Source organism: Coloeus monedula (assembly GCF_965178545.1).
Source record: "Coloeus monedula genome assembly, chromosome: 5".
NCBI classification, from domain to species: Eukaryota; Metazoa; Chordata; class Aves; order Passeriformes; family Corvidae; genus Coloeus; species Coloeus monedula.
The window spans coordinates 21,259,687-21,284,967 of record NC_138785.1 but is presented as its reverse complement, the minus strand read 5'-3'; the positions used below and the strand labels follow the sequence as shown (position 1 = coordinate 21,284,967).

The following is a 25,281-nucleotide window of genomic DNA, read 5'->3' as shown; positions in this document are numbered from 1 at the left end:
ATTACTAGACCTTCAAAGTTATTCTCTTGTTTTCTTCATTTTTTATCACATGAAGTCTAAGAAAAGCTGTTGCTATTTTACTTTAGAAAGATTAGCTTTCAATTTTCTATGGAGATAAGGGTATGTGGGTGTGTGGGGGATAGCATATGGTATTGTCAACTCTCTCCTTTCTTCACTTCCAGTCTGATGTTAAAAATAACACCTTGTTTTTTTGGTTATTTGATTAAGGAGGTCACATCATACATCACAAAGGGCAGTCAACTTTGTTAACACTGGCCTTTCTTGCACTCTCCTATTTCCAATGCAGTGCACAAATCATCCTTAAATCAAAAGGCAGAGTCTGATCTAATCAATGGCAAAGTAAGTTGCCAACAATCTTTACACGTGAGGTGTTACATTATTATACTTGTCCACCAAAAGCATGTTAAGGAAATGAGCCATTCTATCATTCTCTTACAAAATGGATATTTACAACTTTCCCCTCTAGGCTTACAATGACAGGACTTGATGTAAATCAGCACAGCCCATCAGCCCAACCCATCAGCACATCATGTAGCTACACTTACACATGTCCACTAAAGACCTAGCCCTTATCGACAAATAAATCACCATGAGGAGAAATTACAGCTTTCTTCTCTTGCAGAGAAAAAGCATAAGTCACAAAAAATATCTTTTTTTTTTTTTTTTTTTTTACATGATAAAATGGCTTAACTGTGACTATGGTGGACAAGCTCTCACTTTGAATTCATTTTGCTTATGTGGTTATTTTCTTTAAAACACTTTTTGCCTCTGCTAAACAACATATGTGGATATTAATGCAAACAAAGGCAGTTGCCAGAAATGAAGCCTACACACATGAGAGCTTTCATGGCATGATTTAAGGTGCTTCCAAATCTTGTGCAAGAAACAGAAAACATCTACTGTGCGGCTGGAACAAGTGAGTGAGAAAAAGTTGAATCATTACTTCAATTACTACTCCAGTGGAACAAGAGATTACCTATTTCTAACCCTAAGACATGAATGGGATGCCATCAATATGTTTTCTATAGTGCACTTACATTCAAAGCAGACACCACAGGGAATCAAGTTCAATGTACATGTTGATGTATGGCTGAGAGCTGGGATCATAAAACACTTTTTCCTGCTTTTAACAGCAAAGAATCGTGCATAAGTCTGTCCATGAAAGTCTCTCACAATAATTACATATGAAAAACCAAAGCAGATGTTTCACAGATAAAGGAAGGATAGCTATTTTCACTTATTTTAGCATAAAAACAGATGAGCTGTGAAAGATGTCACCTTGTATGTGATCAGTCTCAATTGCATTAATTAGTCATAAGTATAAAATTCTACTCCCATGCCTTCTGAAAAATTTAACACTACTTATAGTACAATTCAGGAGCTACTTCACCCATGGCTTAGTGGGAAACTAGCAATATTACTGGGCTCAGGAATATTACTCTATGTTTTATTTATTCACATCAGTCCATACAATTACAAGGACTCCAGCACCCTGAAACACAAAGAGGGATGCTAATGATTAATAGAGCTCTACTAAAACAAAAGTGAAAACCATAATGAAATGTCAGGTAACGGGGTTTGACACTTCTCTAACATTCATCACCAATAAACATTTCTAATTCTGTAGCCTGAAGTAATTCCTAAGAAAGCTGATCAAGAAACACTAAGGCGTTCGCAGAGCTAAACTCCTGTAACCTTAAATGTGAGGGCCTTAAGAGCCCTTTAAAGGTGCTGTCCCATAGGTTTGATGTATGGTACAATACAGCTGTGAAGAGATGATCAGCAGACTAAATGAGCAAACTTCCCGTAACATTTTATGTTGACATTTTCAGTGTACACCAGTGTAAGTAGACACAAAAGCCTGAAAAGCATTCCAGAAGTCACCTCACACAAACCTCTCTTCTTTTGTAGTAGCAGCTACCTGGGCAGCAGCTCTCCAGGGAGAGTTGAATAGATTCCTGACCCTTCTAAACAAACTTATTTGTCTTGATGAAGTCTATTAGCCTGGGATGTCCTTTCTGTTAATTATATTATTCCAAGTCAGAAAATAATTAAACTACAAAGCATTCAAAAGAAGGAGACGAAAAAATTAGAGCAGCAAGACATAACCATTAAAAGATTTTTTTTTTTTGAGCAGTGCATGCATGCCTATCTATGCATACTGAATAAAACCATAAAAATAAAAGCTACAACAACAGAAAATTTTATAAACTGTATTGGTCAAAGATGAGGAACAAGGCAGTGAGAAGTATGTTCTGAAAAGGGATCCTATAAGCCTTCAATACCTTACCTGAGGAAGAAAGAGCAATTAAGGTGTAATTGTATCCTGTTCTTACTGAGACAAAGTACAGAAACATCTAGTTGGTGCACCTGGTGCTCATCTGAGACACAGTTCCATGTAGTACTGAAATTCTGAGCTGTAATCACTCATATATACTCATATTCCATCATTTCATCTATTTTAGCTTTATACTGCTCTTGACAAGAAAAATGTTTTCCCATGCATTTTTTTTTTCTTAAAAGTCTCATTCTTAAAAATATACCCTATTTCCTTAAAGATATATCCCATTTAAGTGTAGTTTCTCAGGCACTCCTAAGGATTCAATTTAACAGAGGCAATGCTGGATTCTCAGCTCTGTGGAGTATCTCCTACTGAGATTCTGATTATCCCAAATGCCAGCGTCCATGTACAGTTTTTATACAAATGTATGCCTTGATGGGATACTTTGAGCCAGGATGTAGGACTGGGGCACCCACTAAGGCCCTTCACTCCTACATTACCCATCATTTTAAGTTACCTGCTTATGTTCTAAAAAAACCTAACCAAACCTGCCGATATCAACAACTCTCTGGCAACATGGTCACTACTAGGCCCTGGCTGTTTCTGGTACTTCTCATGCCAAATTGTACATATTCCTTATCAGACCAGACTCCTGTGAAGTTAGGGCCTTCATGTGTATGGAAGGTTTTAATAACTCATGAATAATAAAATAAATTATCAAAATTAATTTTTAAAGGAAAAATAAAACTGAAATATAACTAAGATAAAGATTCGTACAGCCCCCATTCTACAGACTTGCTTCATTACTGATTCTGGGAATTTTCAATGATATAACCTTTTTTTTGCCACACTTTTAGGGTTCTTTCTATGCAGACAAACTGACATGCACACAACATGCAGCTTCCTGATTCCCTAAATGTTAGGAACAATTGCACTTCCCACTTAATTGTCACAGTTTAAGAAGTAGTTTTCTCACTCTATTTCTCTCTCTCCCCCTCAATCTGCTTACATGATTAAAAATATCTGGTTTTCTGCAGAATAACATATGTGAAAAAAGCTTTCTGCCTGGATACTTCTTTAATTTTGCTGGCTAAGCAGAATGGTCCATGAATTTTTAGGTTTAATCAAGACACCTATATTACTAACTGTGATTTGACAAATAAAGACAAAATAATACTGGAGATTATTCAACTACTTGAGGTTCATCAGCTCCTTTCTCTCTAGCTTCATCACCCCAGTGGTTCTGAACCGGAGGGACAAAAGAAAGCAAACATTTTTGTCCCTTAAGAACTGAATTCCACTTCCATAAATCGAAGAAGATGCAACAAGATGGCTTCCAAAAAATTGCAGAAAATGGTCAAAGCTTTCTTTTTCACACTGGGCAAATGAGAATCCTTTTCACAGCAATTTCTATTTATTTGCACAGCAATTTCTAGTCCCGCCTCCATTTGCAGTGCTCTTAGAAGGTAGAGATCCAGGGACAATAAAAAAATCCTCAATCCTCTCTCTACCACCCTTCCATTCAGAGCTTATCACCCTGCTCTTGAAAGCAGTATAATAAACACACAGTTCAGCTAAAAAAGAGAACAAGTTGTTCAGCTGCTTTAGGTCATCCTTTAACTGCACCACTTTTTATTTTTCCAGCCTATTAACCTGAGCTCCACCACAAGCAGCCCCACCAGACAGGCACAAGTTTACATAGTTTATTCCTTCTCATCACCATACTACCAGCACAATAGCTCCACTTGCTCTTTCCAAAGCCATAATAATACAGCATCCTATTTCTCGACTAGCTTTGTTGAGTGAAACCCTGATTTGTAAGCTGAAACACAAATATCACACTTGGAGGAAGTCTGGTTTTATAAATCCCTGTGTTAATAATCGGTGAATTCTGATAAATACCATAGCCTGCAAACTCTATTACTCTTCTGGCAAATCACAAGAGCTCCCTTTGAGAAAAACAATATCATCTGTAAGTCAAATTGGGAAGTGCAAGATAAATGTCTTCCATTATTACCAGAAAACGCTAAAATACGTTAAGTACATTTCAAACGTACTGCATTATTCATGAAGAACAGCTCTGAAAAAAACCTCACCAATCAAGCCCAAAATGATATATTTTCACTCTATATTCTGAAGTCAACAAAGAATATTAAGAAACAGTTCATTGCTTTTATTTTACTAGCCATACAGAGCAACCTAATAAAAATAGTGAGAATTGAGTATTGCAGACAAACCAAATAAATGTAAAAGTGATATTAAGTTGACTTACTATTAACCAGTAGCTTATTTCCTGCTTGTAATTTAACTGTACTATGTGGCTAAAAGTCAGTAAGATTGGTTTTTTATTTGATTTTCTGATGATGACCATATACTATAGTTTTATTTCTTTCTAATCAAGACACAAAGGAATATAAAATGTTCATTCAGTTAAACTATCAGAGGAGACAAAATAGGAAATGGGATTACTTGAGCAATAATTTTTGGAAACATTTTAGCAATGAAAGTAGAAATTTGCAGGCTAGCTCTCTGCTAGGACACTATCCAGGCTTTTGTACATAGCCTTGCAACACACTTTTGTATCAATGATATCCCACATGGGAGTTTTTACTGGCCCTCGGCATGAATGCATTACAGCTCTTCAGTCATCTGCCTCCTCCCTGCAGGGCGATGGAGGGCATTTGTACAGACTGCAGCCTATCTCACCAAATACCCAGCCTAAATACAGGGTAATCAGCAGGTAATTTCTGAAAGCTTTGCTACAGAACCCACTCCATTGTTGTAGCACTGGGATACTGATGAAATCTCATCAGAGCCAAAAATATTACTGCTGTGCAGCACTACAATTGCCTAAGCTTGAAAGAAGTCTCCACCCAAAAACCAGAAGTCTGCATCAATAAGCTTCTGGATGAAGAATTGATAAAACATGCACAGGACATTAAAAGATGTGCAGACTTTGTGTGGTTTCTATAGAAAGGATGAAACAGTATTTCAAAAGATGAAGAAAGATGCAGAAAATCAAAACAGCAGAAGAAAGAATCCAAAGGGAAGCATTAAAGACCTGGATGGAAGAAAGAGGCTTGACACTGTGACCAAAAATTACCTCTTGTTGTAAGATTGCTATTCCGCCCAAAAAAAAAAAAATAAAAAGAAAAGAAAGAAAATAAAAAGGAAAAGGCGAAAAAAGAAAAGGCATTTATCCAACATCTCTGAAATAAATGGCCACTCCAGTAGCTCTCCAGCCTCAGCATCACTCCCACCCACCCTAGGGTGCATAACAGAGATGAGAGGGCATGCAGTATAACGGTTAGCTACTCAAATCTAGAAGATCAGTAGTACTTTATTCTATTTAATTCACTTCTCCAAACCATGGGAAACAGCTATGGCAAAGCGCTTTTTTGCTCTCCAAAAAGTGGAAGGGGTAACTTTCTCAGTTTCAGAGCTAAAACTTCAGGTAGACAAACTACTAGATATGAACCAGAACTTTTCTATGGAAGTTCTACTAAAACTCCACATACATGCCCCAGCTCTAAACAGAACGTAAAATCACTGAAGAATGTGTTTTAAAGAAGGCAGAGGACCTGAGGAAGTGTTTGAGCATCCTTTGAACCATGCAATATTCATGATGCCAAAGTACAGAAGGTATTTTCAGTGAGAAAGTGCTCAGTATTTGAAACAGAATTTGAAACAGATTTTGTTGAATCTCTTAAATCTTCTGCATTTCCAATAACAAACTGAAACTGAGTAATAAGGGAACAACAAAAAAATATAGAAAACTTGGAGAGGATCTATGGAGTCAGGTGCTGAGAAGCAGTATTAGTGAGATGTAAGAAATATTTTAATGCAAGTAATTTCTTCTTAGGCTATGTATTTAGAAAAGGACAGAGATTGCAGTTCAGCTTTTTGGTGTCTTAAGAACAGTTTATCAGTCCTTACATTAAAGTATTTTTAATTTTTTTTTCCTAAAAATTCTCATGTGTGAACAAAAATGTCTTATTTACAGACAAAAATATGTGATGTCTTTAAATTCTGGAATATATTGAGAGTGAATGAAAAAATATTCACTGAGGATGAAAACTGAATTATACCCTTCCTTAAAAAACTTCACTAGCATGCAAACAAAAATTATATTTTGGTATTAAAATGCAGATGATTCTTCATTTGTGATATTTGCTACACTCATGTGCATGCACAGACTTTTCTGTGAATCATGCCCAGCTATGGCAAAGAAAACTGGACAAGACACTAAATTAGCACTGAGGGGAGAAAGGAGAAATCAAACAAAAGATTATTCTTCTATCAGATCCTTAGCAAATTGTACAGAGAGATATCCCTGTATTGTGAAAAGCAAAAATATTTCCCCAATCAGAAAAGTAATTATTGGAAGAAACAACACTACCACTTGATTCATTAAACACTGTAATGCAGAGCTGAGGATAATGCATTTTTCAATCTGAAAGTCATTCACATCAGATGACTACAATACAAATGTGCCACACACATGCTTTTAGCAGCATACTGAAGCTGTTAAGTCATAGAAATTAAAGTGCTGATCTTCAGAAGCAAAACAAGCTTCCCAGCACATACGTAATTGTTTTTAAGCAACATTACCTTTCTCTGTGCTCTTACAAACACACATACGCCATAGCATTTCATTAGCTGATACTGACAGCAGTCATTCTCATGCCAGCTTGAGTACTTCTTTGAGAATTCATCTACCATCACAAGCTCAGGGCCACATCAAGCAGCAATGAATTTCGATACTTTTTAGCCAACTTTCATTCTACAAAGGAAAACATCAACAAAGCTGAACTGCAACACAGTCTTCCTTCCCACCATGCCTCCAAGATGTCATTTCTAATTTGTCCTAAAATTCACCTGTTGTCAGCTATCTTTAGATCTTCACTAGAGTAAAAACTGGTCAAAAAAATTAGGTGCAAAAAAGGAAAGGTGACATTGAGACATACATTTTGTCCTTCGGAGAGATCAAAAAATAAAGTTTTCCAAGATTTTGGCCTAAGGCCAGATCAGAATTGCCTGCTTATACTAGAAGTACATACCCATCAGTAAAACACTGCACATCTCATGAAGGCAGCTGTCTACAAGTGACACTCCTGCCAAAGACAAGCACAGAGAGTGCATTATTATTGAAGGAGGGCAAGCCTTGGCACTGTGTCTCAAGGGAGACTTTGGAAAAATTCTGTATTTCAGGTCTGCTCATTTTGCAGTGTTATTTTTATGAAATACTCCAGAGCAGAGCCTCAATGAAGACCAGGAATACACACTGTGCTAGTGACATACTTCTTTATCTATGCCAAACACCATGACATGACAATTATTTTGTAGTAGGAACTTAAATTTACATGCAGAATCACCTCTACAAGTGCCAAAGAATATTAAAGATCCTATCTGACCGGCAGCTTTTCATCAAGGGACTGGTGTAGACAAGGAATTGGAGCCTAATCCCCATTGTGCGTTATAGGATATTGCCATTTTCACACTCCATATCTGTCTTGTGGAACTGATTCAGAGTAATTACTGCTCAGATAAGCCTTTTCTGGAATATGTGCAATTAATTCTCCTTGCAAAAAAGGGGGAAGAAGCCTGACACTTTAATAATGTTTAAGTACACCTAATCTATTTCTTTTCTACTCCTAATTTTCCCTAAATATGGTGAAGAAAGAGGATTTGAAACTACTTACAAATGCTGGTTCTTAGGTAAATTATGCAGGGGTCTGTGTTACCCTCTCATAAAAACAGCCAACAGGAAATAATACTAGAAACCATCAGAATGTAAAGGAAATGGGTAATCAGTGTAAAGATTAATCTAGATTTCTTTTTCCAAAAATAAGGACTATTATCCTTTTCAAATGGGAACTATTTAATTTCTTTAAAATTTCAAGGACAACTGTTTTTAAAATTTTGAAAATAGCCTGGACTAATGAAATTTTTTCTTTTACACAACAATTCAAAAAACTATTTTCCTGATGTGTTAGTGAAATTTTTATCCAAATCCCATTCTTTGCCTGTCAAAACAAGTTGTGACGTTATGACTGTAAAATTCAAGGGGTCTGTACTGTCATAACTACATTTTGAGGTGATTTTTACACTTAACCTAAGTGCCTTTCATAAACAGCTCCTCAGCAGGATTCAAATGCATCTAGGATTTTCTGTTACACTTCAAAGCTGAATAACAAGTACTCATCTTCACCATACTTCAAAAATTGTGCAATTGGCTAATTGCCCATTATTGAAATCAACCTACAGAAAACAGCTAAGCTTGCCACCACGCTTGCCCTCCAGGAATACACTGTATTTAGGATACAGCAACTAAATGAACAAATACAGAAAACCCCTCCTCACCAAAAACAACCACCCACCAACCCCCTCCCCACAAAGCACAGCACAAGTCCCACGCCCTCCCAAATAATTAATTAAGTTTTGGGCAAGGAAGTAGAGCTTATTTATGATTTTCAAAGATGAGAAAAAAGGTTTAAAAAATAAAAATAGGGCAGTTATGTTTAGTTGAGCTGATTCCAGAGTATCTAGTCCTAAAGCAGTAACATCTACAGCTTGAGGTAAAGCCCACTTAGCCAGCACTGTGCCTCGCTATTCTATAAATGTAGAAAGTCTAACACTTGATAAAGAGCCACCTCCGTGGCAGAAAAATATCCCCAACAGCTGGGCTATAAGGGGGATTAATTTCCTGACCTAACTTTGACTCCAGTTCCACTCAGAATCCACTCAAACTGCATCACCACATTTTTCTTTTTGGTGGCACAACACACAACTTTAAGTCACACAGGGAATCAGGGTTGAAAGGATAATGTTGTTAACACTCATTTTTCAGCGTGAATGTCGCTGTACCAATGACAGCAGTAGAATAAATGTTACTATAAACAGCAGTCAGTTACTTTTGCCAATATAACATGAAATATTTTCTGCTTAAAGTCATTCTAAGTGCTCACACTGCAGTGGAAAAAGATCGATTTGGGAAAATACACGTAAAGATGCAGTTGCAGGCAAAGCTGGCTATGAGACAGCTGAGGTTCCAAACATCTTCGTGTCCAATGAAAACTAAGATGTTAATTTATTTTGGTTATTTTAGGGAGAAAAAAGAAGAAAAGAGAAAAGAAGAGCACATTCCCTACAGAATGGATATGCTTAATTTGATTTCCTGGATAATATTTTCACAAATGAGTACAGTTTTGAGACAGGTGATGGTTTGAACCCAAATTTTCAGTTCCTGCCAAGGTTTACCATTTCCAGGTAGGTTTAGAGCAGGTTTGGGTACCTGACATAGCTGAAGCAAGCATTTTTCAGGAGATAATGAGAGCACAGAAGAACTAATTCCACTTCCCGAACCTACCTATATTCATTTCTACAAAGACTGACACACTTCTGGTGACAAAGGGAGTCGATACAAAATAATCACTAAAAAATAGAACAAACAAAAAATCCACAAGAGACTATTCTATGTTCTTCTTTGTTCACTAGGATGTAGGTAATGGATCCTTGCATTTTACCCTTTCTACCTGGGTATTGCAGCTGAGCATCCAAACCCCTATTTTCATTCCTTAAGTATTTACCCTTTTCTCCCCTAAAAAGGTATGTAACAATTACAAGCTCAAAAGCTTCATTGGCTCACACTCCATTGACATTTTCCTCAGCTCAGCTCAAGGTTTCCTTCACAATACACTCAAATGAGGTAGAAATGCTTTTCTAAAAGCATTTAAAACTTAGAGGGGAAAAAACACCACAAGGGAGGGAGGGGAAGACTACTAGAAAAGTCTAGCAAATCTAGAGGAAAGCAAGAAGCAAAAGCGCCCGGAGAGCCAAAATTTACCTGAAGTTCACTTTAGGTTAGTTGAAGAGCTTTAAAGTAAAACCAGCTAAACTAAGGATTTTACATCTATACAGGCAAACATTCAACTTAAATGCTGGAAACTACAGATTTTCATGTCTTTCTCAAGAAGCACAAAACTGACTCCTGCTCAAATCAATTTTTATGTGCTACTTCTGAATTAGCATCATGATGCCATGATTTCAAGACAGGCAAGTTGCATTTACAAATTTTGTATTTCCATATTCAGAGTGACAAATGGAACATGGGCTGCTCCAAGATACAAAACTAAAAATGCTAGTCTTCTATTAAGTGCTATGTCTGTAATAAATTGCAGCTATGTGAAAACACATACAGTTTCATTAGCCAAAACTGACTGCTCTTAACTTTTATAAACATTTACTTTCCAAATATTTACAAACACATAAGTAAGAGTAGCATTTGCAGAATATTAAAGCATGTTTCAGATCAATTTTTGACCAATTTTATGCAAGGAAAGAAAACAGTATCAGAATTTCCTAGCAATCAATTAATTTAATTCATTTTTAACAGCTCTGAAAAGAGAGCTTACTTCCCCTGCATGAAGCTCTAAGAGCGCCTCACACAATCAGGAGCAAATCTCTTGAAGTGCCGTGGTGGCAGGGCCCAGGGCCCCTCCAGAAAAGGGCACTGGATGTGCAGTATTGAAATAGAAGATACAGTAGAGATTTATAAAGTATCCCTATGACTGTAGTTAGAAACTCAGACAAAAACAAAAAACAAAACAAAACAAAACAGAAAAATCAATTTTTTCCAATCCTGTGGGAACCCACTCCTTTTTTTCTAGGTTTCATAAACTAAAGTAGTTTCTGTCATATCCACCTCCCAATCTGGCTTTTTCAGTTCAGTTAGGAGTAAATAAGATCTACTGAGTCCTTTCAAAACTTAATTTCAAATGACTAAACATGATCTCAAGAATCCCACCTGCACTTCCTTTACAAGTCTTAGAGTATCAAAACTGAAGTCAATTGATCATGGATTAAATCCATGATACTTACTTTAAATCATACAGAAATCCTTATTTCATGGCCCTAAGATGTTGCACTTTTTGTCTACTATGACAGTTCCCTGTGGGTCTTCTCCAAGTGATGTATACACAGATCAACTTTGACAACACTAAACAGCAAATGAGCTACAGCTCCCTGTGTCAATACAAGGTTATTTTACACTGACAAAATTGTCCACCAGTTAAATAGCATATGTTCTGAATTAGTCTGATATAAAATTAATCCTCCAGGACTGTGGAGAAGCTTGATGTACCCTGTGTCCCATTTTGTCATTTAATTTTAGACAATAATTACACAACACAACATTCCTTAATGTAGCCAAATACAAACAAAGAATATTGATGATGTGTATATATTTTGCAGACGTTAATACAGCAAAGAAATCTTCCACTCTTGGGTAGGATTACAATTTTCCCATGCAACCTAAAACTCAGTTATTTGGCATAAAAATATACTGGTGTTTTTAGTGAGTATATAAAATATGCAGTAATAGCTAGACCTGAATTAATTCTGTTCGAGTTCTGAGCTAGTCATGAAGCATGAGACAGAAAGGCACAAAAAACCCCTGAGATAGGTCAGCTAATTAAGATCTAATTAGGGAAACAATCCCTTGTCCCAAAGGGTGCTTAGACAAAATCCTAGATGCCCACACACCTGCAGCTTTCATGGAAGGGATGTACATGCTGAATGTCTTCCTGACTGTGGTGACCCTATCTTCCTGAATGTGGTGACTGCTTTCCCTGCCAAGTGTTTAAGCTCTCTGCTGTGAGAGAGAAGGTGGAAACTCCCTCTCCTTTATTTAAAAATACTGAAGACATCCATGCTTTAACCTCATTCCATCAAAAAAGCAATCTTAAAATTCTGTTAGCAAAGCCTTAACAAAACAATAAAATGCATTTTCATGTGTTTAGGTTTTTTTTTTAACTGCTGTATCACGTATTTTGTTTCAGTCACTGGAAAGTACTTTGTCAATTCTTAAAGCAGTAGTAGCCAAGCATTAGTAGCTCATATGCTACGTAAAGATTCAGCAAGTGTAAGAATATTTATTATTTTATGCAAAGACATCTATTATGGAGAAAAAAACATATTTCCTTTTCTCCTGAACAATCATATAGATGAGAAAAGCAGCTCCTGGGAGAAGTAATGACAATTTATCAGGCATGTGCATGGCTCTTCAAGATTTCTGGCATATGCATATAATGCTGTGCTTATCTGCCTCTGATCAAGACAACTGTCAACACAAGCTTTTCAAAGAAACTTTTACAAGCAGTGAATCTAGACAGTAGCCACTTCAGAGGCTGACAAGCCCCTAGAAAAGTACAGTCAGTGTTACCAGAATGATTAACATAGCCTTAGGCTAGTAATTCTGTAGCAGGTGTGAAATTGCATTTCTTTAATTTCTGGTCTCGAAGTGACATTATCCAGTAAAGGAACTCAAAACCACCAACAAAAAACTCCCCATTACTTCTGCTGCTTACCAGCTCCTCCCGAAGCTGGGCTATGAGTTCATCTCTCTCCTTCAGCTGCAGCTTCAGCACTGAGCATTCATCTTTTATTCCATCCTACAAAAACATCAAAGAGATGTTATAATAGGCTTAACACTTCTACTTTGCTCATGACAAGAAAAGGCTGTTTCGCATAGTGTGAGATAATTACATTCAAATAATGAAACTCAATTTTCCTTTGTCATGTGTGGTATTTTCAATAACATTTTCTAAGTTGCTGCATAAACAAATTAATGTATCCAAAGACATTGCATAGAAATTTGAATAGCTCCCTGCAAAGAAGTCCATTTCACTGTTTTCTAAATCTTTTAAGTCTTTTTACTAAGGGATGATCCTATCAGGTCATTTCTTTTCATTTGAGAAACAGCTATGAAATGTTATAATTTTAATCATACAAAAAAACATGAGAGAAATATCAATTTAGAGCATTATTGCAGAGCTCTTGATCTTGGAGAAATGAAGAAGAACGTACAACAGACATCCACTGGAAAAGGAAAGCACACTCCCCATCCATACATCCTTTGTACCACATCAGCTAAAACAGCAGCAGTTCTGGTATTAACTGAGGGAGGAAAGAATGTAGTTACCACTTACTGAAATAACCACTATAACTCAATTTGACCTGTATGAAACTGACTCTAATAGCTAAAACTGCAGCCAAGCCCAGGCCCAGGAGGAAGGCTGCAAGCTGTCCCCAGGAAACTTCATGAGTTCATGTAAGTCTCAACATCGTATTTCAAGAAGAAATATCAATCATGTAGTTTTGTGTTGTTCTGATAAACATCCAAGGAGAGAAACTCAAATTAACAGACTGAACTGTTGAAAAATAAAAACCTAGCAAACTAACCAGCCAACCAGCTGGTCAAACAACTGTAACTGAAGAACTCTATTTTTACATCCTCCTAGCATGGCAACATTTAGTTTGGGAAGTTTACTAATCTGGAAATTTTACTATTAGGGAAAAACAGAAACCCACAAGCCATATGACAAGAAAACTTTTGGAAATCTGGTGGTATATTCACAATGCTTATTCTGAAAACAAAAAAACTGGACCTCTAGTTATCAGCTGATAACAGTGTAAGAGCATAGAAATTATTTAGATTGTGTAGTTCAGCGGTTCTAAAGGGTATAACCAGTGTGATAAACTTGCACTCTGTCAGTACTAATGTGTTTGTAAATCCAAATAAACACAGAAATACAGGACAAAAAAAGTAGAGTGTAACCCCATTTTCCTCACATAAAAGGTTACCATTATTATCTTTCAAAGTAATTATATTGCTCATCATCTGCCCTAACAGAATTGGAAGAAGAAACAAGACACATACACATCAATATTGCAAATATTTACAACAGCTGCAATGGAAAGAGATACACCATCTCTGGCCACTTACACTCTACTTCAGTACTACGTACAGATCTTCTGAAATATCCAAATTCAGAAAAAAGCCAGCACATGCATTATCTGGTAGGGAAAAGCTCACAGAAATTTTCTTTATTATATGCTATGGAAGCATTTTACTATCTACTAGCAGATTAATATTTAGGAACATTAGCTGAAAATAAATTTTTTGCACATCCCAGAATACAGCCCGCAGCACTGAATATGATATTAGTACATATTTAACATTCCTGTTAGCAAAAATATCTGCTTCTAAAAAATATGGTTTTAAGTATCAGCAACTATTATTTTATCAAAGCAAGGTCTTTATTTTTAAAAATAGTTTTAAAAACAACATGGCATCAGCTATTGTACCTCAAATTTTTGTTACATTGTTCTGAGTTCTTTTTGCCAGCACAGTTTTACACTGTTGCTACCTTTTGAATTTCTCCTTTTTAACTTAAAGGAAAATAGAATAGTACAACACACAGTGGAAAAAGGAAAACATCAAGGTCCCATAGCCAAGACTATTTCAAAAATATCTTTCAGAAAGCATACACAAGCAAACACAGCAATGAGGCCTGTAACAGCATGTCTCAACCACAGCAGGAAAGATTTTTGAGATGAGCTTTGGCACTAGGTTTTGTCTAAGAAGCAAAGCAGACTAATGAGAGCTTGAAGAAAGATTCTGCCTCACAGAGCTTCCAAAGAATTAAAACCTACAGTGCCTCTCTCCTGGCAAAAAGCAGTTGTGCACCCAGCTGGATCTTCCTCACACATGCAAGGAATGGACCCCTCTCGCTCGGCACAGTTCTCCAGGCACTTCCATATTCCATGAAACAATTGTCTCATAAGATTTAGACCATAACCATCCTTGGAGCTTGGAGAAAAATATGCAGGGCTAAGGTTTTTCCCTTCCACGGCCTCATTCCAGCAAAACTCTGATTAATACTTGCCAGTGGGACATGGTGCTTGAAAACCAGTGCCTTGCAATTTCTGGGATATTTGAGACTGTTAAGTTTGGACTCTATGATGATTTTGGCTGAGGTAGAGCTAATTTTCTTCCCAGCAGCTCATATAGGGCCATGGGTTTGATTTGGACTGGAAGAAGTGTTGATGAAATAGAGTTGCTTTTGTTTCTGCTGAGCAGCACTCACACAGCATCAAGGCCCTTTCTGCTTCTCATACCGCCCCTGCAGTGAGGAGAGGAGGGTGGCACAAGGATTTGGGAGGGGACACAGCCAAGGCAGCCAACTGATCCAAGGAATATCCCATAAAATACGGCATCGTGCTGGGTATATAAAGCAAGGGAAAGAAAGAGGAAGGAGCGATGGTGTTCGTCTTCCCAAGTCACAGCTATACATGACAGAACCCTGCTTGCCTGGAGCAGCAGACAGCTGCTTCTTGCTGAATGCAAAGTAGAATTAGGATTTTATAATCTCATTTTGCTGCACAGTATCTGCAGAGGCATCAATCGTTCCTCAAATGCAAGAGAGTGAATAAAAGACAGGAAACATACTGTCAAGCAGTTGACTGCAAAAAGGTTTGGGCAAGTTCAATATCCCATACACCTGTCTGAATGTAGCATTAACAGAATAAAACATGTTGCAGAAAAAACTGTTGCCAAAACACTGAATATAGTTCCTCCAGAAAGTAACTACTGAAAGCTACGGCAGAGGAGGCTCCAAGAATAATTTTTTCATGCAAGAACCAAAATATTTCAGTGAAGGATTGTGTGCACGATATCAAAGAAGTCGCATGTTATTGAAAGGAGTGGAGGGCAGCAAAAACTGGTGGAATGCTGCGTTATTCATTAGTCTGTGGGCAAACAGCAGTGTGTATCCGAAAGTGTGAATTCAGGAACAGATCATCTCTACTCCTTAGGAGGTCTGAAATGCTTCATTATCTGCTGAGAAACTATAACACAGGGCAAAGCTGCTGTGGAAAAAACAAAAAATTTGTTGAGAAAAGCTTCTCAAGGTGAATGAGAAATAGCAGGCACAGTCTGATGGGGATTTATAGTACAAAAAAAAAACAACAAAAAAAAATCCCAAACCCAAACTGCCCAGAAAACCAATATTGCCTCCTAATGAATTGTCACAGCAACAGATATTAAAGAGGAAATAACTTGAAAAGGATGGCCTGCTTTTAGGAGAGCATTCACTCAATGCATTCTAAATCTGCACCGCAATTACTAAGCTGGAAAAAAACATTTCCCTCGTGAAGTAGGGCTTTTTAAATACACTTTGAATACTCTGGGGCTGTGACAGTCAGCCTCTTGCTATCTCCACATTCCAGTAGATACTTGACCCATGCATTCCTACGCTTAGAAAACTAAGCCCAATTATAGTGTGGGCATGATTACATATGCAAAATATTTCTCCTGCTTTTTTCAGCCCTTACAATATTTATAGAGTGTAAAAGAAAAAACAGATTGTCACATAAGTAAAGTTGAATTCATAAGCCAACCAAAATCAATTTAGTGTCCATAGATTTAGAAGTCTGCTAGGTGACATTTACTTCTTCTATTTACTAAACTAACACCCTCTGCCACTTTGATTCCTTACCTTTCTGCAAAATGAGTTTATACCAATATTTTATCAACGCTACCAGTCCAATGAGAACATGGATGCTATGAAAATATCAGTCCAAATAATTCAATCTACACTCCAGGCATCTTTTCATAAACTACTTGTATACAATTGTAGCTTTGAGGCCATTTTGCTGAGCTTAACAAATTATACATACATTCCATTCCATTATTATTCTCATTGTTTTTATGAATGCTGTTCATTATTTTATTATGAAAGAAGGATAAGAATTCTGCTCTCCGTTGAAGTAAGCATGTCCATGACTCTGGAAATGCTTGATAAAAAGTCAATTAACACCTCATTGTTGAAGAGAACTGTTAGACACAGCATGATCTGTAAAGAGAACTACTTTCTTTTATTAAATATAGATAATCAAAAAGTTTTTCAGTCTAAATTCCAAATGTAAAAAAAGCAGCTGTGTGCAAAAATCTTTCTGTCATTTCTTCACTTACATCCTCTGATAGTTAAAAAAATTCCACTAGTTAGCTGCAAGTTCATTATGGATCTGTATAATTATTGTATATATTTACGGTCAGAATATTCTTCAAATTATCATCCTTTTACTTATTTTCAGTTGTCAGCTATGACAGTGATTGCTATGTCTCAGTGCCAGTATTTTCCTGGTTTAGTTTAATTCCGCTCATTCGGGAAAATGCTAAACAGAACAGCAAATCTGTTTCTCCTCAGATCAGTTCACAAGATGAAAAATGGTGCTGTGTGTGAAGACCGCTGAAGCAGGTTATGCATAAGTGCCAAAAAGAATAATCATTTTAATTTTGCAAACTTACTTTATACCTCTTCATACTTTGGAACAAATAGGAATGTCGTGCTTACTGTGATCAAAGTGCTATAAACAGAACTAACCAAGTATCCTGGAAGATAAATTTAATGCTTTTCCTCTGATACTAAACAGACTATGCTTCCAAAAAAATACCATAAAGTTAGAATATAATAAAACTCATTTGATAAATGTGCTGAATCTCAGATGCTAAATAGATTGTTTACCAACTTTGGCTACTGCAAAAATCAACAATTACTTAAGATATAGTGCCTTAAGAAAATAATCCTGGAACAAACCAAACTAAGAAATTTAAAACTGAGTATCAGGTCAAGAAAGGTACACAAATGCCATAACAGCTGAAGCTTCCTCTAAGTTATGCAGCAGATCCACGCAGAAAAATTAATAAATTTCTGGATAACTGTCTAGAACATTCAGAGAAAACACAAGGCTTAACTTGCACAGTATTTTTCTGCAAACAGCATTGGAGTCTAGACTATGGACTGTGGATATCTTCTATGGCTCACTTTATCCCACCTGACACCTGAAAAGCAACAAGTAGTTTTGTGGATCTTACAGGAAATTTGCAGAGGAGCACTATTATCTTTCTCCAAACTGAGACACCACTTGTCTTTGTTTTAACAAAAGGAAGAGCATCCACCTATTTGAGGTAACACGAGTAGACTGCTGGATATTACAGTCCATGTTTTCAGAAATGAGTTTTCTGTCAGACCATGAGTAGCTGCATTGTTCATTGTTACTCTTGTTTTAATGAAAGTCTAAATGATCCTAACATTAGCAGAGAGCCCAAGTCTGCATTGTTTCATGTGTCAAAATGAAGTCAGTGGTCTGGTCCCCGATGTAAGTAAACCATGGCAGCTCACGTACACAGTGTGACTTTTCCCATTATGTGCTCACTCTAGCTGTACCTACTGCATCACTTTGTATCTGTTCTATCAATTCCTTTCAGTCACACCAAGAGAAAAATTATTTGGCTGGCTGCATTTCTCACATGTGCAAGGCACATTGATTTTGTCCTTTGGCTCATCTGTTGTTTTGGTGCCTTGCCAGTCCAGTTAGTCTTGTCTCTAACAATGCTCCCAAAGAGCATCCCTGCTGATTGCAGGCAATGGTCACACTTAACTTGCCTGCTTCTCATGTCACACTGCCCTGCCAGCTGTTGCTGAAGCCCAGAGCAAGGGTGAGAGCAAGTCCATGCTTCAAAAATTCCCATTAAAGCATAACACGACAGCTCAGAGCCATCTCCCATGACCACCTTAACCCAGCACCCGCAGATTCTCACTCCAAGTTATCTTTCCAGTAGGAAAAACGCAAACAAATAAAATCCTTAATCAGCTTTGTAACCCCTGATCATACCAGACACAGACATCACTTTGTACATCTTTCCACGCAGCTCCAGTATTCAAATGACTTCCAAAGGAGCAACTCTCCATTTCTTTATCAGGAAATCAAATGGAGTTTGGGGACCAGAGGATCTGATCTTTTAATGATAAATAAGGGTGATTAAGCCTTAAAAAGACTTATGCAATATTATAACATATTCTAAGTTCAGTTACATGGAACATGTTGATAAATGTTTTACTGGGCAAATTAGGGCAGTTATATCCATTTAAATACTAGAATTCAATTGATATTCTACTGTGAAGGTAACACTCAAAGAGACTATATAGGCTACACTACTTTGACTTCAGACATCTATGAATACAAAGCTAAATAATGTTTTCTTCACAGTGAGTCATAGTTAACTCGGAAATACAGATTGACCAAATTAATTAGGATTTTTTTTTTTACTCCTGATGAAATTTTCTCTCTGAGTGATAATAAAAGGCATTATGTTTAAAAGAATGAAGCTTGATTAATAAACTGCAGAACATAAAACTGAATGATTATACCAGGGGAAGCCCAAGATGTATCTAACCTGCAGAAATCATGAATAGCAGCCAAGAGCATAACAAAATACATTAATGTATTTTTCCCAATATAATCAATCCACTTATTGGCCCTTTATGGCCAGAATTCACACACACAATATGATGCCTCCTGAGGTGATATCCCTAAATAAACTCTACATTCATGAAGAGAAAACAAGTGAAACAAAAGCCCCCAAACTTCCTTTGGTTTTCAACCTGCTGTGGAACACTGTAATTGTTCCTCCTTCCTTAAGATAAGACAGGTGTATTTCCTATTCATCTCCTCCATGACTTCCATTGTTTTATAAATCCACATGCTTATTTCATAACTACTGTCATCTGTTAGAAGCTAGCAAATACCTCCTTCCTTACATAGGATATCCTGTATCTCTGATCATCATCCACCCTTCCTAGTTGGACCGCGTCATTCATTTGAACCTGGTAATCAGGATTCTGCTGAGAATCAATGCTCAACGGTATGTATCTTTTTTAAAATTTTATTTCAGAAAGTACTAAAGAGGTCTTTTCAAGGAACTATGCACCATGTCTGAAAGTCCTCTTTCCTCATTTGGAAAAATAGGATTGTGCTTCCCTTTGTGCACTCCACTGTGTCTGCTGACACTGAATCTCAGCTGCCTTTCATCTTTACATCATTTAGAATGATGAAATCTTTCTGCAACATTTCAAACTCCATTTTAATCCTGATTATTCTGCACCTTCTAGAAGTATAATTCTTCCTTTAATAAATGACTACTTATGGCTTTTGTACTGTACACCTAGTCTGCCATTAATCCAAGAGAAGACTTTTCTACTCATCATCTTATTTTTTAAAAGCCTTTGATGAAGGGCTTTGTTGAAAGGTTTTTGGAAATTGAGTTAACTACACAAAACAGATCATCCTTATTCACATGCATGACTCTTCCAGTAGATTTCTGAGGTCTGATTAAAATCTCAGGAAGTCAGGTTTGTTCTCCCCCCTTTATTATATTCATTCATGGTTCAAGCAAATCTATTTTCCAGAACAGTTTCTACTAATTTAACCAGTAACAAACTCAAACTAAAAGAATTTTTTAAAACCCCAACAAACAAAAAGCAGTTGTCTATTTCCACCTGTCATTTAGCTACGAAGATTAAAACGACAGATAACAGGCAAGACTAAGCAGTTCAACAATTTCTCATACCAGTTTCACACCTAGAATGGGTAGCTGGTGCAAGAGATTCCTTACTCTCCGTTGTTCCATTACTACTCTCAGATATCTTCAACTGGCATTTCAAGACTCATTCCTTGGATTAGTTCCCCCAGTGTTGCTGGTGCATCTACTGATGTGGAAATAAACACCAATTTTTAAATTATATTTATTATTTTTCTTCACAATAATCTTATTTGCCAAGAGAGTGCTTCTGTAATCACCAATTTTCTTTCAGCACTGCAAATTCTCTGGAAGACCTCATTGCACTTATTAATTTGACAAAAGCCTTCTATAATCAGGGTGGGGTTTTGTTTGTTTGTAAGCATATGTTTAGCAATTTAATATTGTCCTATTAACTCTCATTATCATTAGGGGTAAAATACTCTATTCATATCTAATTTTTTCCCTAATACCAAATCAGCAAAACCAAAACCCCTTCACACTTTTACATGCAAACAACCTTATTAATCATGTAATACATATAGACCGAGTCACATGAAAGAATACCCATAAAATCTATAACATTGTGCAAACATAATTTAATTTACAGTTGAAATGCAGCCACTTTTTCATTTGTATGTCAGTTTCTTTCTGGCGAGCAGCATGACAAAAAACGTTCAGGCCAAAAAATAAAGCAAAAATATCTGCCAACTGCAGCATTTTTGTAAAAGTTTCATTACTGCCATACCAGTAAATGTATTTCTTCATATTCAGAGAATAATGTCCCTACACAAAACCTCATTTGTCTAAACAGGAGGAGACAACTCCAAATTGGATCCTGGCTGCCCTGTGAGGAGATCAATAGAAAAGTTTCTTCTAGCTCCAACAGCACAGGCCACTGAGCTCAAGTCTCCCCTGAATCCACCGTAGTCTCCTACTACCAGCTTGTATACGTGACAAAATATCCACTATTTTATGCTGAATTCAGTATTTCAGCTCTAAAATATTCTTTGTCCTGCCCTCCAGGAATCACAAGAAAATTTCAGACAGGAGGAAAGGGGAGTGCTATGAAATAGCGACTTTGGCTCTTTCCAGGTGTAAGGAAAAATGTGACAAAATGTACACAAAAAGGACAAAATATATATTTGTATTTTACCATTACTGTTTTTAAAGCCAAATCAAGTTTTTCTTTAGTATCGGAATAAAAAATATACAAAAGTAATTTTTGATTGATGAGGATGATTCAGGGAAGAAAGCAATGAATAAGTTTTTAGATCTTCTAAGCACACTAGAATTAACAGAAGTAATCTTATTAAATGCTCTCAAGAGAGTAAGAAAGGAGAAGAGATCCAGCCAGCTCTGCTTGAGGTTATAATTATGAAAATAACATGTCATTCCAGGAAAGACTTTAGGATCAAATATACAAATGCTTGCATACATGGATATTGTGCAAAGAACTAATACCTTTTCTTGGATAACCTTTAAGTACACCAGCCTAACTAATTTATTCCAAAAGGTTCCCTAGGTCCACAAGGGTGACACAGAAAAGAAAAAGACCTTCAGATTTAGAAAAAACAAGACCCCAGAAGTACCACAGACTCTCTTTATATCATGAAGGTGTATTGAGAGAACATGATGTCCTCTCTATTTCATACTTGTAATTTGCTACTGCTTAAAGACTTTCAAATAGACATCCTATACAGTATTGCTGACCCTTTAAAGAAAATATCAGCGAATTGAAAAATCATGCACAGCTGGTGAGCAAATCAGCAAATCATTTTAATATTTCAGAACATCTTGCTACATTTTACATAACATTTACACATATAAAACATGAAGATTTTTTCCTGCCTTTATCATGCTTGCTAAGCACAGTCAAATTTGTTTCTCTAAACAAAAAATTTTGTATATCCTCTTTCACCTACATCCATTTAGTACACTGAGCTCTGACACACATTACTTCTCTAGAACCACTGAGGTTTTACCTCTACTTATCATTAGGCAAGAAAAGATTCTGAATTACAGTGAAGGTAATTCACTGTAGTGGTCAACCAGCTTAACTAGACTATACATTCAGCTTGACTCCCTCCTAAACTGCATACGCTATTATTTACTGACCTTAAATGGAAATGCATTTTTCAGCTGAGAATAAACCTTTGTTCAACCAACGGGACATTTTGCTGCAAGTTTATGCAGCTATATCAATCTTTAAATACCTTCAACTTCGCATACATACAGAAAATCTCATTTCTGGACCAACAGTAAGGTCATTACAAAAGAAAAGACTTGTTTATCTTAATGGTTTTTGAGGAAGAAAAACAACAACAAAAAAGGCTTTGTCAGATAACTGAGACAAACTAAATTCAGCTATCCTAAGTTAATTGTCCTATGACAGCATAACTACATAACTACATACAAAATTTAAGACAGACAATACAACACCAGCTATAAAACCTATCTAGTTTGGCCAGCATAGAAAACAGTACAGTCTAATTAGTACACCACTCATCAGCATAATGAACATGCTAATACAGAACTGCTCCCCCTGTTTCTGAGCTACCATGTAAAGAAATATATCAATGCACTAAGCCAGGTAGAAATAAAATTCTCCGCATAAAATAATATAAAAATATGCCTGTGGGATTTTACTTAAGAGCATCTAAATGCTGGTAAGCACCAGGTAACTCCATCGGTTAGCTGTGATTTGCTATTATGAGACTTTATCTGATACAGACAGGGAAAGTTGTGGGGTTAGAATCTAAGAAAAAAGAGGTGTTTTTTCTAGATGTGTATTTGCATGAATCATCTCTTTCCACTCATAAATCTTACTGTTTAATTCTCCAATATTTGTCATTATGAAATTGGTTATGAAATAACCTTGCAAGCTCTTCTCTGCTCGTTTTGCACAAACAAAGAAAAATGCCAAGAAACTCAGCCAAAAACGAGCTTGATGTTATTTTCTTTAGGCAGTTTCCCCAGAGAGCCAGTTACTAAAAGATTTTTTGTAAGTCATATTTTACATGATGTGTGTGCCACAGGAGCATTAATTATTCTGTCACTTGCAGTGCAATACTAGACCTCGTTACGTTCCTGCATGATTCTTCCTTCATCACCATTACATGGACTTAGCTGTTTACTCTTTCCAATTTTGACTATTAAAAAGCATATTCAACTTAGAGTATACCTCTGCTTTCTCCTGCTTTTTGTCAAAAATGGGAAAACAGATGCATTTCAGTGTCCATTTTTTTCCTCGGCAAGTGTTCTATCCTCTACTGCCAGAGAAGCTTAGTCAATAGATGTGGTGAGCAAGACCGGATAGATTAATGAGCTCATTATAATTCATTAAAGAGTGATGTGGGGATGACTGCCCACTTTAATTAGCTTTATTACTGTAGGAAATTGTTTCATATGCCAAGCTCATCACCAAGCATGCCTGGAAAACATTAGAGTGGTAATCAGACTTGATACGAGAACCTTTCATTAGCCTGTAAGGCTAAAGACACTTATAATGACAAGGAAAATATTAAAAAGATGGACATGAGAGTGGCTAGCATAAAATAATTTATTGTCTCTAATAATTCAGTGATAAACTACACAATGGTGATTTCAAGTTAAAAATTTGGTGGAACAGCTGTGTTTCCATGGCACACCATGTGCTCTTCCTGTAATCATGACATTAACTGACAGTAATAGATTTAGAAGGTTTAATAGGTCAGGTTTGCTCAGATAATAAATCCTAATGCAAATTAACTATGACTCAAATATTTTAATGAAAATCTTAATTGGAAACTGGATTTTCTTCAGGAATACATGAGCCTCTTTTACCAGTCACCCCTCAGACTAGCAAACACATTTCCACACTTTTTTTTACTAAGTTGCGGGTAAACAACAGGTAAAAAATATTTTAGACAAAAAATGGTAGACAAAACCAGATAAAAATACGCAGATAAAATTGTAGAAGATCTGAAAGGAGAGAAAGAGAAAATTAGCATAAGAGTTTGTTTCAGTCTGCAAAAGCCACACTGAAGGAAGGATTATGTTCTAGGATCCACTTTTTTAAGGTTTAAAGGCCTAGAACATATTCACAAAGTTTCTCAACATTAATCAAATGGTTTAAGGTGTAATCTCTGTAACCTCAATAATTTATTCCAATCATGACTACCTTATCATTTTAATTACAGTCTCTTTCACTCTAAGCAACAGTAAACATTCCAAAGCCCTACCTTCCTGATTAGTTGTATTCTGAATAAATTGCTTAGTATTATCCAGCTCTGTAACTAATCAAGAGCTTGGCATTTGTTTTAATACAAATGTTAAGGAAATACCTATAAGTACCCCTGTTCTATCCACCGTCAGAGCAAGTCATGAGACTGTAGCATAAATTAATAATTGATGAGATCGTAGATGATCAAATTTTTCAACAGTATAAAATAATGAAGTATGGCAAATTATGGCTGAGCATATCTTTACTGATAGGAATTCTTTCCATTTTAAGATAATTTTTGGGTGGTTTTAGAGTAGCATATTGGAAGATTTCCCCCCCCCTCAACCCTCCACTATGCAAGGTAGTTAAAGAATGTACAATAAAACTGCTTCCCAGCTCTCAAACATACCATTATATTTTCATGCCTTGTGCTGTTGAGCCACTCCAAACACCCATCACCTCAAAGCAATTCTTTCTTCTCAAATTTTCACAAGCATAACACTAGTTACTCTTCAATTTTCCAGTGCAAAAGAGCAGGTTATCTTCCTGACTTCACAACAGAGCAACTGTCCA

General features: G+C 36.5%; 1 protein-coding gene across 1 annotated transcript in view; it reads right to left on the bottom strand.

Annotated features, from left to right (window-relative positions):
- CCSER1 (coiled-coil serine rich protein 1) overlaps positions 1-25,281 on the bottom strand; it is a gene marked incomplete at both ends in the record, with an annotated part of 543,822 nt that overhangs the window by 262,610 nt on the left and 255,931 nt on the right. Inside the window, one exon of the mRNA XM_082281877.1 lies at positions 12,670-12,753. Within this exon, the coding sequence (XP_082138003.1) occupies positions 12,670-12,753 (84 nt within the window). The remainder of the gene's footprint in view (positions 1-12,669; positions 12,754-25,281) is intronic.